Source organism: Typopeltis vanoorti, chromosome 4, assembly GCF_054136105.1.
Source record: "Typopeltis vanoorti isolate ZY-2024b chromosome 4, IOZ_Tvanoo_1.0, whole genome shotgun sequence".
Lineage (NCBI taxonomy): Eukaryota > Metazoa > Arthropoda > Arachnida > Uropygi > Thelyphonidae > Typopeltis > Typopeltis vanoorti.
Window position 1 is genome coordinate 41,555,010 of NC_143552.1, and position 16,115 is coordinate 41,571,124.

General features: G+C 34.7%; 1 protein-coding gene across 2 annotated transcripts in view; it reads left to right on the forward strand.

Moving 5' to 3' along the window:
* Nucleotides 1-16,115, forward strand: part of BORCS7 (BLOC-1 related complex subunit 7) — a 93,684-nt gene that overhangs the window by 15,417 nt on the left and 62,152 nt on the right. For both annotated transcript variants that reach the window (XR_016548182.1, XM_090391102.1), the window contains exon 2: nt 1,809-1,871. Coding sequence is in view for 1 of the 2 variants with exons in the window: in XM_090391102.1 (XP_090247228.1) it covers nt 1,809-1,871 (63 nt within the window). In the remaining variant the exon portion in view is untranslated. The remainder of the gene's footprint in view (nt 1-1,808; nt 1,872-16,115) is intronic.

The window sequence follows — 16,115 nt, forward strand, 5'->3', positions numbered from 1 at the left end:
TCTGCGTGCTAAAGACAACCCACAAGAATTCTATCAATAAGCTGCAAGTAAAAGAAAGAATGAATATGAAAGAATAACTCTTCTAAATCCAGATGGCATGAGGGGTTACAGATGCAGAAGCGGTTGTTCAGTTAATGAGTGTCCATTTCGTTAAAAGCTATTAGTCTGGTGATGAACGCAACATTGAGCTTACTGTTACCTCTTCACTAGATGAAGAAACAGGTGTGTGAGGCCAATGTATTAGAGCTGTTGCACAAACTGAATAAGAATTCAGCAATAGGGACTGATGGAATATCAGCACGTTTGCTAAAAGAATGTTTAGCTGAACTGGCAATTTCTTTGACCAGGATGTTTAATATGAGTCTCAGAACAGGGAAGATTCTGCAGGAATGTATGGTAATTCCATTTCACAAGGGTGATGCAAAGACTGATGTATCCAACTATCGACCAATTAGTATCTCAGGAGTGGTGGTGAAGATTTTACAAAAATTGGTTAGGGCCTGCATTCAGAAATTGGTTGATAGTGAATCTCTACCTAGCAATGAGCAATATTGGTTTTCTAAGGGAAGGTCATGTTTAGCAACTTGCTCACATTCTATAACAATGTTACCATAGAACTAGACAAGGGGAATGGATACACCATGATATTTTTGGATTTTGGTTTGGGTTATACAATATTGGCATGAATAAGAGGATGGCTGACTGACAGATATCAAAAAGTAGTATACTGGGGATCCGAGTCTGCAAGGTTTAAGGTAACAGGTGGTGTACCACAAAGATCAGTGCTTGGTCCACTGTTATACAATCTGTACATTAATGGTATTGGGAAAGATTTGACAAATGACATACAGTTATTTGCTGATGATGCAAAGATAGGTAGGGTAATCAGGAATGTTGCTGATATGCAGTCTTTGCAGAATGATTTGAATAGGCTGGAATTGTGGGCATGGGAAAATGGGTGTCAGTTCAATGTCAGTAAATGTAGTCATTCACTTCAGCATTATTAGATATCCAATGTCATATTATATTGGTGGGATTAGGCTAGAAGAAACTGATGAGGCTAGGGATCTTGGAGTGTTAATAGATATGAAGTTGAAGTTTAGGGGCCATGTACAAAGATTGCAAATACAACTCAAAAGATAATTGCAATGCTGAAACGAACGCTTACATGTAAAGATAAGGATGTTATTTTGCCTCTTTACAAGGCCTTGATAAGACCTCACTTGGACTATTGTGCGCAAGTCTGGTCCCCTGGTTTCCGTTGTGATTCTGATATATTGGAGAGGGTACAAGGAGAGTGTTAAAAATGATATCAGGAGTGTGGAATACTGATTATGAAGGCAGATTGAGAATTTGTAGACTGCAGACACTAGCAAACAGGAGAGAGAGAGGGGGTGATATGATTGAGACTTACAAACTTCTGAAAGGGTCATACAGGATTTCAATTGATGGAATTTTTCAATTTATGGAGGGTGGAGAAAGGATGAGAGGGCATCCTTGGAAGCTGAGAATGAAGGGTGTGAAGGCTAGATTTTTCTCTCAGAGGGTGGTGCATGATTGGAATGGATTGCCATTGGATGTTGTGAGTGCTAGCAGTGTGGATGAATTCAAGAATAAGTATGATAGCTGGTGTGTGTAGTATGTGGCCTCCCTCGACTCCCTGGAGGTCTCTCATAATAATAATAATCTTACAGTGAGGTGTTTTTTTAACAAATATTGTGTAAATAAAAGCTCTGACTCCATTTTTTATATGCAATAGTTAATAAATAAAATATTCATAATTTTATTGATTTCTTTCTTTCTTTTAGACTTTGATGCATACTGCTAGAAATTTTGCTTTGTTAGAATATGCTGTTGACAATTCTGAAAATGTAAGTGGAGATTTGTAAATTAGTTTCATATACATGTTTATTTTGTAATATTCAATTAGTTTTATTCTTGTTCTACAGAACATTAATTAAAATATTCCAAATTTTTTATATTTTACATTTTGACACCCCGTTTTCACTGTATTTCTCATGTCATACTAGAATATATAAATTCCTTCATTGTTATGAAAGGGATATTTCTTTTAATGTGGATCCAGTGCAGCTCATCTAATTAATACATTTACAGTAGTACTAAAGATTTACAGCTAATGCATATGCCCATTACTGAGATTCAAAGTGAAACTCAAGTGACAGAATGGCTCCAATTACTAGTGTTTGCAAGTTGTCAGAGTGTATAGTAGAGGAATTCTACTACACACACACTCAACATTTGAATATAATTCCCTAAGGAATACAACATATGGTAAGTAAATTGACAATTTAAATACACCTAAGTCTCTTTTTCATGGCTACCGCTTAACCACTTGGCAGTTATAGTAATGTCAAACATACAACTACATTACTAAATACGAACAACATTTACATATTTATGTTTTAATATAATTTAATTATATAACAAAACTTATTCAATTTATGAACTTTTCACTCAGTGTATATGAATCGCTAACTGCAGAAAGGGAAAACATTTCCATTTTTGACAACTTTACAAGAACAACCAAACGTATATAAGTTAATTTATTGCTTTTTTCATTTTTAAAGTACTTCCATAATTTTCTAGAGCCTGATATCATTATAATTCATCACTTTCAAAATCTCTGGTATTGTTCAAATTTAAGCAGCAGTAAGTGATCTCAATGAAGCCATTTTTGAGATCACTTACAAAAAAAAAAAAATAAATAAATAAATGAAAATAAAAAAAAAACAGATGTCTCATTTTTTTTAAGTTAGCACTTCACATATATATATATATATATATATATATATATATCTATAGATATTAAAAAAATGAACTTCGTGGTGGATTAAAGAAGTTAATCATCCTGGAAGGAAATATGTATGGAAATTTTTTTTAAAAAGAATAGTCAAGCAGCTTACACAGGGTGGATGGAAATATACTAATTATTCAAGAAAAAATCCAAGTATTTGGGGGGGGGGGAGGAATTCTGAAGAAGACATTGATTATTATATCCAAGGGAGGCTTGGGGAAGTTGTTTGCAAAGATATTAAAAAAATTAACTTCATGGTGGATTAAAGAAGTTAATCATCCTGGAAGAAGAAGAAATCATATTGAAAATTCCTGTTAAGTTAGCAGTTATCATTAGGGAATTCAGAGAGAAATGAATGAAAGCCAAGTTTTGTGCAAAAAAGTAGCAAAATAGAAGTCATGGAAAGACTTTCATAAGAATATCGAAGTAAATATTAAGTGACAAAATGTCCTGCAGGTTATTGAAAAAGCTAAAAAAAAAGTGGAAACAACTGTAAAAGGAATCACAAATGAGAAAGGTGACAAAAACTGAAAATACAAGTATTCTTAATGTCTGGAATAATATTCAGATTAGCCAAGCAGTTAGCATACCCACTCTTCATTCAGCTGGCCGAAGCTGTGAATCCCATCTGGACGTGGCTGTTTGTGATTGTCTTTAGGTGAGAGATAAACTTGTTGGTAGTGTGAAATGGTTGCAAAAATTTCCATATTTGTCTCTAGAGCAAGGCTTCGAGATTATGTAAAAAATATAAAAAAATGAAAATATCTTTGCTTACACATGACAGAAAGGGCTTTTCATCTGCAAAAAATTATACCAAATTATACCATTGGTTCAATTTTTTGTAGGTGAGTCACATTAAAAAAAAAAAAAAAAATATATATATATATATATGCACACACACATGCACACTTGTTAAATGGGATAATGTGGTGGCAGAATAGGTAGAGAATATTCAAGGTCGGGAATTTATATCTATAATTGGTTAAAAAAAAAAAAAACTTTAGAAACCTGAAATTGATCTTTCTTCCATGATAGATGAAGCATCTCTATACTGCAGTTGGAAGGATAATGGGACATGTGTCTTTCACTTGTCTGAAATGGTTGCAAAAATTTCCATATTTGTCTCTAGAGCAAGGCTTCCAGATTATGTAAAAAAATAAAAAAATGAAAATATTTTTTCTTGGAAATTTCACTTGGAAAGGATTAGAATTTGATTCTTGTCACAGTGAGAGTAATCTTTCACTGGACTTTTTTCAATTAATGGCGAGCTGGCCAATCTCATGTGGAAGTAGAGGGAATTTTTTTCCATTTTGAAGCTTTATTCTGAAAAACAATTTGCATAATGGGGGGAGGGGGCCTTTTGTAAATTTGTAATGGCATATCATAAGGTGCCAAAAAAAGAGCTGTTCAGAAATGCTACAGTTATATGATGAAATCGGGACATTACACACACGCACGCATGCGCGCACACACACACACACACGCACACACACACACATATATATATATATATATATACACTGAAAGAAATGCAGGAAAACTGATGTAAAATCAGGTGGAAGACAAGGATGCTGCTATTTTCATTGTTATTCTTCATCTCCGTAAATCATATTACGAAAGAAGGTGGAATTAAAAATAACAGGATTGGAAATATTCAGTTTGACTCCTTTGACTCCTTATGCTGTGCAGATGATGTGCAACTAAATAAATCCAGTACTAATGTTTTAACTAAATTGAATTAAATTGAAAGCTGACAAGAATATAGAAAATCAGCTGCATTCTCAATGGAAGAATCTATAGGACAAGTAAAATATTTCAGCTACTCAGTCACAATTTTTAATGAAGATGGCAAGTTTCATTTGGAAATAGATAATAAAATAAACAAACCTGATTAGTGGGCAGCCAATTAAGTAAATTTATATGGGAAAAGAAAGATCAGCTAGCCAAAATACTAAACATTATTATTATTTTATGGCATCTCTGTAGAGTCCAGAAACTCATCAAATTGTATCATACCTCTCCTTGAATCCATTCACCATCAGGGAATTCACAACCAATACTGGCAATCTGTTTCACTCACTCACCACTCTCCATGAAAAAAATCTAGTCAGCACATCCCTGCTAACCACACTATTACATAACTTCCACAATGGTCCCTAGTTCTCTATTTGTCATTTTTGAAAAAACTTGCACCAATTTTATAAAACCCCTGTAATAACTTAAAAGCTTCCATCATTATGCCTATCACTAAACTTTGTAACCCACAAACCTTCAACCTATCCCCATAGAGAGTATTCCACAGAGCTGTCACCAGTTTGGTCACTTGTCCTCCTGATCCCCAAGAAACCCAGGTGACCAAATCTGTGCAGAGTAGTCAAGATGTGGCCGAATCATAGTCTTATAAAGAGGGATAATAACTTCCTTATGTTTACTTGTTAGCATGTTTTTCCACATCCACATAATTCTTTGAGCTATTTTACCCTCTGAACTTCAACTCTTTGTCCACCATTATCCCCAAGTCCCTAGCTTCATCAATTTCCTGCAATCCCATACCATCAATATGATACATCATATGCAACCTTTTCAATCCAAAGTGCATAACCTTACATTTTGCAACATTAAACAATGTTGCAAAATGTAAAATTGGCTTAAACAATGCCAATTTATTTAAATCATCCTGCAGGATATCTACATCACCTTTATCAAGTATTGCTCTCCCCAATTTTGCATCATCAGCAAACAACTGAATATCCTATCTTAAATCTTTCTTTATGTCATTGATATACAAAATAAAGAGTAATTTCAGTCCTAGTACCGAAACCCGAGGTACACCACTAGACACCATTGTTCTCTTAGATTCCACTCCACCATATACTACTTCCTGGTGTTTGTCTGTCAGTCCCCCCCTCCATCCATGCTACTAGACTCATATCCATTCCCATTTGCTCCAGTTTTTGTAATTGTTTTTCATGTAGTATTCTGTCAAATGCCTTGGCAAAATCGAGCAGTATCATGGTGTAGCCATTACCCCTTTATCCAGTTCTTCTGCCGCTTTATTATAAAATGTGAATAAGTTACTAAGACAGGACCTACCCTTTACAAAGCCAATCCCTATTCACCAACTTTTTCAGTACTTTAACAACCACTCCTGATATATTAATTGGTCTGTAGTTTGCTATCTCTGTCTTGGAGCCACCTTTATGCAATGGTATTATTTTACCCTCTTTCCACTCCTTTGGAACCCTGCCAGAGCTGAGACTCAGATTGAACAACTTCATCAGAGGCAATGCCAATTCTCTTGCAAATTCATGTAGTACATGGGCTGATATGCCATCCAGTCCCACTGCTGTGTCCATATTCATATTTTTAATATGCTGAACACCTCCTGTTCATCTACCTCAAAGTTGATATGCATCTCTGTAACATCAGCTACTGCAGATTGATCCTTTGCAGATTGATCTCTCAGCAACTGAACTATTTATTTTAGTTCAGTCAGCTTCCTACCATGAGCATTGTTTAACGTCATTCTACCATAGTTATTTTCCCTCTTACTTGCTACTGTTAGATCCTGAATGGAGGATTTTCTAAGAAGTTCTTCATTCAGAATCTAACATGAAAAATGTAACTAATTTAAGATAATACCTGCACACCAGCAGAAAGTAAGAAAGACCTTCTTTGTTGTATATGAGAATGTGCATTAATATGTGTAATGTATTAGAAATATTTGTTGTCAAACAGAAGACTAAATTAGAGAATTATGTCAAATTAGTGATTCTGTGTAAAAGAAATATTAGCTTAAATTTGTATCCTATTAAGCTATCTAAAATAACGTAAGTCGCCAGACAGGTAATGAGTAACACTTTAAAGGTCGCGTCTGAACTGCACATATCGATCGTAACACTGGAGGCTACAGCTTAGGTGGAAAGTGACGTAAGTGCGCTTTCCACGAAAACAGCACCTAACAGCAAAAGGGAGTGAGTAAAGGATCAACTTAAGGGCATTAAAAGTAAAGGGTCATGCGAAAAGGGACACAGCAAAAAGAGGGCGCTCGAACACAGAATATAAGAAAATGCTCACCATATTGCAGGGCTTTTTTTCCGGATTTTCATCTCGAGGATTCTTGACCGGTGGTTGGAGAAGTGACGAGCCAGGGTGCAATGATTTCGGACAGCGGGCCGCTTTCCTGATTATGCTGGAGAAGATTCCACGCAGAGCTGTACGTGAATCATCAGCCTATGCAGGATCGTGCCAGTCACTGGATGTCCCATCGGAAAGGAGCAGAGATAGCCCTTAGTCGCAGCAGAAATTAGTTCATGTCCGGCAGCTGTAGAAAGGACAACATAGCCAAAAGCTGAGATTGCCAATCGAAGGATGACCAGAACAACATGTGGTAGTTAGTAGACCTTCGGAAAGAACTGGGTAATGTAGAGATCATTGTTATATGTTACAGAAGTGATAGAAGATAGAAATTTGTGTTTGATTAAGTAATGTGGACAATCCTTTAGAGAACTTTGATAAGATTTCGTATTTTGAAACAGCTAGTTCTCAGGGACAAGGAATTGTCAGGAACGAATCAAATTGAATGTCACTGAAATGATAAGTGTATTTTATTCAGTAGTTAACCTTAATTGTGATTTCGGTACTTTGTAGTCGTGACCTATAATCTATTCTTAAATATATATATATATACCCAATATCCTTCCCGCTAAGGTTCTAATTTCATAAGTGGTAATTTGATATCTCGAATTCAGGCATATGCAATAAAACATGTTTATTGGAACTAAAAGACAAGTACAACAAAATTGAATCAAAATACTAAAACTTCTTAATATCTTGATCTGTCTAGGTGCATTTTAATTAATTTAGAATTGTTTATCTATCTTAGAATGAGATTTAACTTAGCAAGAGATTTAGAAGTTTTAGTATTTTGATTCAATTTTGTTGTACTTGTCTTTTAGTTCCAATAAACATGTTTTATTGCATATGCCTGAATTCGAGATATCAAATTACCACTTATGAAATTAGAACCTTAGCGGGAAGAATATTGGGTATATGTATATATTTAAGAATAGATTATAGGTCACGACTGCAAAGTACCGAAATCTATATAACTGTATGTGAAGCGTATATTAGAATGTAAGCCAATGAATCTAGGAATATTTCCCTGAGCTTGAATTATTTCCTGTTATAGGATACTGGCTGGTGCAGCATAATACAAATTTTGCCAGTATCTGAAAAGGAAATATCCCTAGGTAGAATCAAGTTAGGCTATACATTAGAAAAGATAATAGAAATTAGTGAGGTATATAAGTTTAGAAATTAGAGAGAAAACACGACATAACAATGGTGCAGTTGACAGGATGTAATTAGGGCCGCTAAAAATTTAATTGAATCGATCCTTAATCACTGTAAGTTGGTTTTTGAACTCACATTAGGCAGTCAAGCAGTTATTGGAATCGTAAAAATTGAGAAAAGGTTAAATTTAGTTGATTGTAAGCTGATAGCAGGTTTGTCTCTTCTGACGAGTTCTGAATTAGATGATTCGGAATTTTTCCGAACAATTAACCCTCAGCAATTATATCCACAAGTTCTCTGGAGAAGAAGATGATGATGTGCATGCATTTTTCGAACACGTTGAGGAGCTTAGAGGGATGGGCAAGTGGAGCGACATACAACTCCTCACACTCACACGTATGAGGCTAGTAGGGAGTTCTTTCACTCATAACATACTTTAAGAGGAACTCTGACTTATGAAGAATTCAAAGGAGATCCTAATCTCTAAATTTTCCAAGAAAGGTGGGATTATTCCAGTGCTTGAAAAACTTTACAAGTGCCTTCAGTACTACAGCAATAAACTTACGAAAATTGTGGGTAAAGGTGAATTCATTAAGATCAGAAATAAAGACATATACGCATTGTGCCTTATAACCACTAACTTAATGTGTAGCAAACAGGAAAAAGGAATGGCAAAAGTATGTTCAGTAGAATTCAAAAAAGAATGACAGAGAACTAGAAGACAATTTGGATGACTATGAAAATGGTTGAAAAATGGAGTGCAATAAACAGTGTTTTAACAAACCTAAGGTGGAAGAAGAAGCCTTTAAACCAAATGATATTTTTGGGTATCTAAGTCTATTCAAGATTCTTTTGACATCTTTTCTGGCAGAAGTCCAGAGGGGACTTTCTCTCTACTGTAGGAGGTGATTTGATAAAGTTGACTATACAAAGTTTGAAGACAAAAATGATGCTAGGAGGTCAATTTTGTGTTTGGGGTTGTTGTAATGAAGTCTCCAGAAATGCAATTTAAATCTACAGGTCAGAAAAAAAATTTTACTTGCCGAGAATATGAATTGTTGTAGAAGGTGTGTTTACACACACACACACCAGTGGCGTTGCATGATCATTTCGGTTGGGTGTGCTGTTATGTTTTCCGGGGGGGCTTGGAGACAAATAATTACATCAGTAAATTTTTATAATTATTAATTTAGTTAAATAATTACATAAATAAACATCTTTTAGCTTTTTTTATGTAATTATTTGTCGATGTAAACTATAAATACATTATTTTCATTTTGCATCGATTTTAATGATCTTTAATTCTTGGGGAGGGGGGGAGATATTCAGAATTAATAGTTAATAGCACAATTTCATATATTAAAATATTGACTGGCATATTTTATTAAAAATCAACTAATTAATTAATCCTAAATTAAATTATTTCAGTTTAAAAGCAAAAAAATCATAAAACTAACAAGTAAAATAATATTAAATTACATACACACTTACCTTTTAAAAATTTATTTTTAGTTTAAATTTGTTTCCCTATAAATTTACAATTCACACTTCACTCTGTAACTTACTAGACAGAGGGCAGACTAACTGTTCACTGTTCACAAATCAGAAAAAGATGAACCAAAAACAGGAACACGTGTTTTATTACTGCAATAAAACACATATTCTATGGCTACCCCGCAACAGGCCAACCCATAATAAATTTTAAATAGACAAAGCATTCCCAGGGTCGAGGGTGTAAGATTACATATCTCAATCAGTTTTATGATTATAATTTGTGGAATTTTTTAATCGATCCAGGGGCGGATGTCCTGCCCCCCCCCCCCCTGCGAACGTGACTGTGGGATTGCATTTTATCAATGTATGAAAGTTTTGAGAGGGCATAGCGCATCAGCATTCATCTTAATTGGTCCAGTGTAATTAATTGCAGGATAACTTTGAATACTTCTGCGTAGAGTCGGGGAACAATCTGTTTTATGATTGATTAGAAAACAACAATGAAGGAGAATGCTATATTTGGTTGGTATATTTGAAATACTCAAAGGTGAAAATATATGAACCATCATTTATAAGACATGTGAGAATAGGAAGGAATAAGTGTGAATAGAAACACTTTTGTTAATGGTAAATGAATAATTAATAATTATCATTTGTGATATATGTGTCCTATAAGTTGCTGGGTAGAGTGAATAGCACGATCCTATAAATTTTAAACATGAATAAGTGAATTTATGATGGCATAATTAAAAAAAAAAAAAAATTATGAAAGAAAGTATTGCAGGAATAAATAAGGTTTGATGGAGCAGCAAATCATCTCGTAAAATTTGTTGCACATGTTATGTATATTTCTCTGGTTTGTGTAGAGTTCGCTCTCGTTTTTCCAAGAATTTTATTTTGTTTACTGAGACTCAGTATACATAACATCCGATCATTATCGGAATTATCCACACTTTCAGGAATCCTATATTCATTAGTTTTTTTATTTATTTTTTTTTTTTAGTATCAGCGGTTCTTCTGTCTTATCAATCTTATATATGCTGGTATTTTGTTGTAGATCAACAACATCTTATAATACAGCATATTCATTTTTATTCAGGAATAGATATTTTTTTACTGTCTGTTGTTTCCAAAGACTAGAATAAAAATGTCTCTATACTGTTAAAAAACTTTGCAACCTCAACAGATGCTATACTGCACAAGCAAAAGAAAAAACAATTAGCATTTTTCTCCTAACATCCTCTTTCAAATTTTCAGTTCTAGGAAACGTGTAATAGCTGTTTGTAATAAAGCCATCGGATATAGTAATTTCTCAACTCATGACAACATTCAATTGGATTGGTTGACAATAATAAATTTAGTTTAATCCTTTATCCAAGTGTAGGCAAACAAGGTTTGCATCTGAAAATATCTTCAGGACTGAGGCAAGGTGGTACATCTATTGGCAACTTGTAGCGAAGGTGGACCAAGCTTTCATCTCTCCTTGTCTTAGTATCTCCCATAATGCAAAGCACATCTCCTTGTAGACATGTATAATGCTATGCATTAAGGAAGGGTCACTACCCAGACCAGTTTCGACCTTTATTGAGGTCTCATCAATGGGAAGCAGACCCAGAAGTGGTGATACTAAGGCAGAAGTAACGGAGAGGTCATATTTACCTATACAAGTTGCCAAAGGATGTACCACCTTATTATTAAATTACTCTGGATTTAGAGAAAGATGGAAGTTTATTTTGCACTTGGTTAGACTATAATAAATTTAGTTTAATCCTTTATCCAAGTGCAGACAAACAAGGTTTGCACCTGCAAATATCTTCAGGACTGATGCAAGGTGGTACATCTGTTGGCAACTCTTAGCAAAGATGGACCAAGCTTTCATTACTCCTTGTCTTAGTATCTCCCATAATGCAAAGCACATCTCCTTGCGGACATGTATAATGCTATGCATTAATGGAAGGGCCACTACCCAGACAGTTTCGACCTTTATTGAGGTCTCATTAATGGGAGTGGGGGGGGGTCACTACTTAGACCGGCTTTGACCTTTTTTGAGGTCTCATCAGTGAGTAGGTAGACCCAAAATGTAAATATCCGGACTGTAGTGATGCAAAGGTTATACTTTACCATACAATTTGCCAAGTGGTGTTACATCACAAAAGCCACAAAGAATTACTGAAATAGAGAGCCAAAAGGCTTCACTTCAGCGATGCAAAATTATTGAAATGAAGTGGATATTGAATCCAACATTATTTCAAAGCCAAATAGAGAAACTACAAGAGTTTCGTGCCAAATATAGAGTAGAAACTCTAAAGGTTTCGGCAGATCCAAGCATAAGCAAACCTTTCATGACACAGGCAACTCATAGTCGAGGTGGAGTAAGCTCCGATCACTATCCTTTGTATTTTCCATAATGTAAAACACATCTCCTAGCAGAGATGTATGATGCTATAATTTTGCATCGCCCAAGTGAAGCATTTTGGCTCTCTATTTCAGTAATTCTTGATGCCTTTTGTGATGTGACACCACTTGGCAAATTGTATGGTAAAGTATAACCTCTTCATCACTACAACCTGGGTATTTACATTTTGGGTCTACCTACTCACTGATGATACCTCAAAAAAGGTCAAAACTGGTCTGGATAGTGACCCCCCATCTCCCCTCCATAATGTATAGCATCATACATCTCTGCTAGGAGATGTGCTTTACATTATGGAAAATTACTAAGGATAGTGATTGGAGTTTACTCCACCTTTACTAAGAGTTGCCTGTGTCGTGAAAGGTTTGCTTACGCTTGGATCTGCTGAAACCTTTATGGCTTCTACTCTATATTCAGTACAAAACTTTTGCAGTTTCTCTATTCGGCCTTGAAATAATGTTGAATTCAATATCCACTTAATTTGAATAATTTTGCATTGCCGAAGTGAAGCCTTTTGGCTCTCTATTTCAGTTATTTTAATTTATTGTTATAAACGACTTTTTAATAGGCATAAATATAAAATTTATTTTAAAAACTTATCTAGTGTTGTCTGTCGTGTCTTTGAATATAGTAGTTCATGATAAATTGCTCATACTCATAATCAGTGCTTTTTTTCTGGGAAAAAAGGTGCCGGTACTCACCATGAAGATGTTATTACAGAAACTTCCACACTTTTAACATATCCTCCGATATACCCTCGTTGTCTCTAGATCGTTCTTGCTTTTGGTATAGACTGCAGGATGACAACCTTGGAGCAGCCATGAGTCCACATATTTGCTAGGGCTGAACTGAGTGAGAGGAGGTCCTACTATCCTGCTGAACATCAGTGCAGAAGTTGTCAGTACAAGCAGAGATGGCCTAGATGAAGTTACTATAAGATTCATCTGAGAAAAACCCCTTTCACATTCACTGGAAGATATTGAAATTGTGCCCAAAGTGTGCTTTAGAGGAAATAGTATGTCTGGGACTTTATTTTCTTGAAGATATTCACGGAAATCACGAACTGCTTCTCTTTCATTTAAGCGAAATTTGCATGCTAACTTTTTAATTTCAGCTTCACCAAATGTCAGATGCTTCCCAGGATTTTTTGGCCAATACTTGGAATCTAAAATCTTAGCACATTCTGGCAAATCAGCATCATCTCCTTCAAGCAGATACCTTCAAACAGCTTCTTTCAGACTTTTATAGAAAGCAGATGAACTTATTGCAGGACTGTGTCTTTCATTTTTATGGAGCTCAATCCCTTTAAACTTCATGTTCTTCTGACTTTGAAGAAAAATACTGTAGTATGAACCAGGATCTTCAATTCTTTCTTCAAAAAGTTGAACTGTATTCTTTATCTTCCTGTCTGATTTGTACATGTCAATATTTCTCTCTTGTAAATCTAGACTTAGTTCACTAAGTTCTTGGAGAGCATCACACATAAGGCCCAAATCAAGAACAAACTCGCATGACGTTATTTTTCTTAAAAGGCCCTCATAAAAAAATGATCTGTTTTGCTTCTTCTGCTGCTGTCTTCGTTAGCCTCCAGAAAGTGATGGACGAGGGCTTCAAAGTCTTGCCACACTGCAGAAACAACAATGCGAAAGCTAGATGCAACCCAGCGAGTGCTTAAAATTCTGCCAATTTTAAGAAGTTGAAGTTCTAGAGTTGCTGCACATTCCCCTAGTTCCCTAGCATTCTTAGGTTAAGCATGATAAGTCACATAAAGTTTGTCCATCTTTTTTCTTAATGGCATTAACTGTTGTTTGCGAGATTCTCCAAAATGCCTGATTTTACTATTTTCCCACTCCGCTGAAATTTTCGTTCCCATGTGTTTATCGACAGTAAGACTTCCGACATCACAACACACTTCACAGCCCAACATTTTATTCTTGACATCCAGCCACTCATTTCTCTCGCAGAAGTCATTTTTCTGCAAAAGTGTCCAACATTCAGGCCAATCATTATCAGAATCTGCTTCCTTTTTGACCACGTGGATCTTTAGTCTTGGTTTCATGATTCTCTTCACCAAGTGTATTTTTGGTGCTAGTTTTCTGTTTTACAGGATCACAAGTAGATTCAACAATTTCTGCTTCTTCAGCCTTCCTTTTTTAACTCATTGACATAAAGTAACTACTTATTTTATTCATTTTGAACAATGATTGCACTGATTTAACTTAGATTAATTCAAAACTCATGTGAACACCTGCCTGTTGCAGAGTGAATATAGAAATGATCAACTGATATTGGAAGTAATTGGAAGTGAACACAACTTCCTGTTTCCAGTTGCAAACCAACCTATGAAACAGGAAAGCTGGGTACCAAGTTATTATGAGTATTCAAAACAGAAAATTCAATTCGTGAACACAGTACCATCTACCAAAATATTTATAATACATTTTGCTATCAATAAATCGCAAATTTTTAAAAACTTAAGAAAAAAGCAGTACTTTTTTTCTGTGTACTGCCAGAAAAAAAGTACTGCTCATAATGCCTTTGAAGTTTGTCGCTCTATGTTGCACACTGCGACAAAGTATTAATAGAGCATCTTGCACTGCACTGAGTATTGGTTGGAGTACTTCTAAAATTTGTTCATCTGTACTTGTATGTATTAGGTTCACTTTCTTCTTTTAGTTTCAAGTTCTCATCGAAAACAGCTTGAAATATTTCTGACACTGTCATTGTAGCCACCATTTCAACATTGTTATCAATATCCAACCAATTTTCAAATTCTTCTTTTGACGTACTGTAAAAATAATCATATTAAAAATTCTGAATATTTTTACGTATTAATTTTGCTTGTTAGTTTTTGTTTTCATACACGCAGTGTCTGCACTTGTGATGTGCTCGTTATGAAAATATTATATTAGAAATAACATGTAAAGAAGTAAAAATATTGAAGTACTTACTAATTGATTATTTGTATTATTTATAAGAAAGTTTGTTGTATTTTAAATGTTGAATTTTGTGTTTATGAAAGACTTTCTTCAGCGCTGGTGGATACAGCGAGTCAGCCATATTTTTACAATGCGTAGTTTCTGACGTTGTTGAAGTGCGCATGCTCCCGGAGTGAACTTGATGTTTGATTGACAGCTGACAAGAAAAGCGTTGCGTATCCAAGTTACAGTGGTAAACAAGAGAGCGTTCGGAAAGTTTTATAAACTGGCCAAGATATATTCAAGTAGGAAGGAACTTGATTTTGTTTTGTGTGAGGCAGTAAAAAGGAATTTTAAAGGGATCCTAAAAAATGAAGTACAGAACCTTGTAACTTCTGGATAGAGCCTTAACAGGAAGGACTATGAACATTTTTTTTGTGATTGTGAAGGAAAAAGTGTTTTGTCTTAAGAGTAAGTTTGTATTTTTTAAATAAGGCCTTGGATCCATTTAATCTGTAGTTGTAGTTATGTATTTTTACTAGAAGTGTATATATGTTGTTTTAAGTTTTATTAAATGTGTTTATTTTGTACTTGGTGTTGAGTCAATGATTAGCTGGATTCTGAAAGAGTGAGTTAAAGTCATTGCACCAATTGGAGTGAACTCTTTGTGCAAATATAATAACATATAGGGACACTCGGAGTCAAAAAATAAAAATAATTGTTAGTAAATGAAATATTATTTATAATACACATTATAAATAACAATGGCGCAGCCTATATAGGATAATTCATTAAATATTAACAATGGCGCAGCCCAATAGGATAAATTCATTAAAATATTAACAATGGTGCAGTCGACAGGATAAATAAATTCATTAAATATTAACAATGGCGCAGTCGACTACAGGATAATTGGTTATGACTAAACTATTTTAGAATCCAAAAGGCAAATCTTGACTCAAATCAAAAAAAAAATGGCTACAGAAAATAGTAATATTAGTAGTAAAGTTCCTTCAGTTAATGATGAAGAATTTTTTAGGTTAATAAATCCAACCTTAGTAATACCTTCTTTCTCAGGTGATAGTAGTGAAAGCATAGAAACATTTTTAAGGTATGCAGAAAAAATTAAAGATTTAGGAAATTGGTCAGATTTTCACTTGTTAATTATACTTCGTAATAA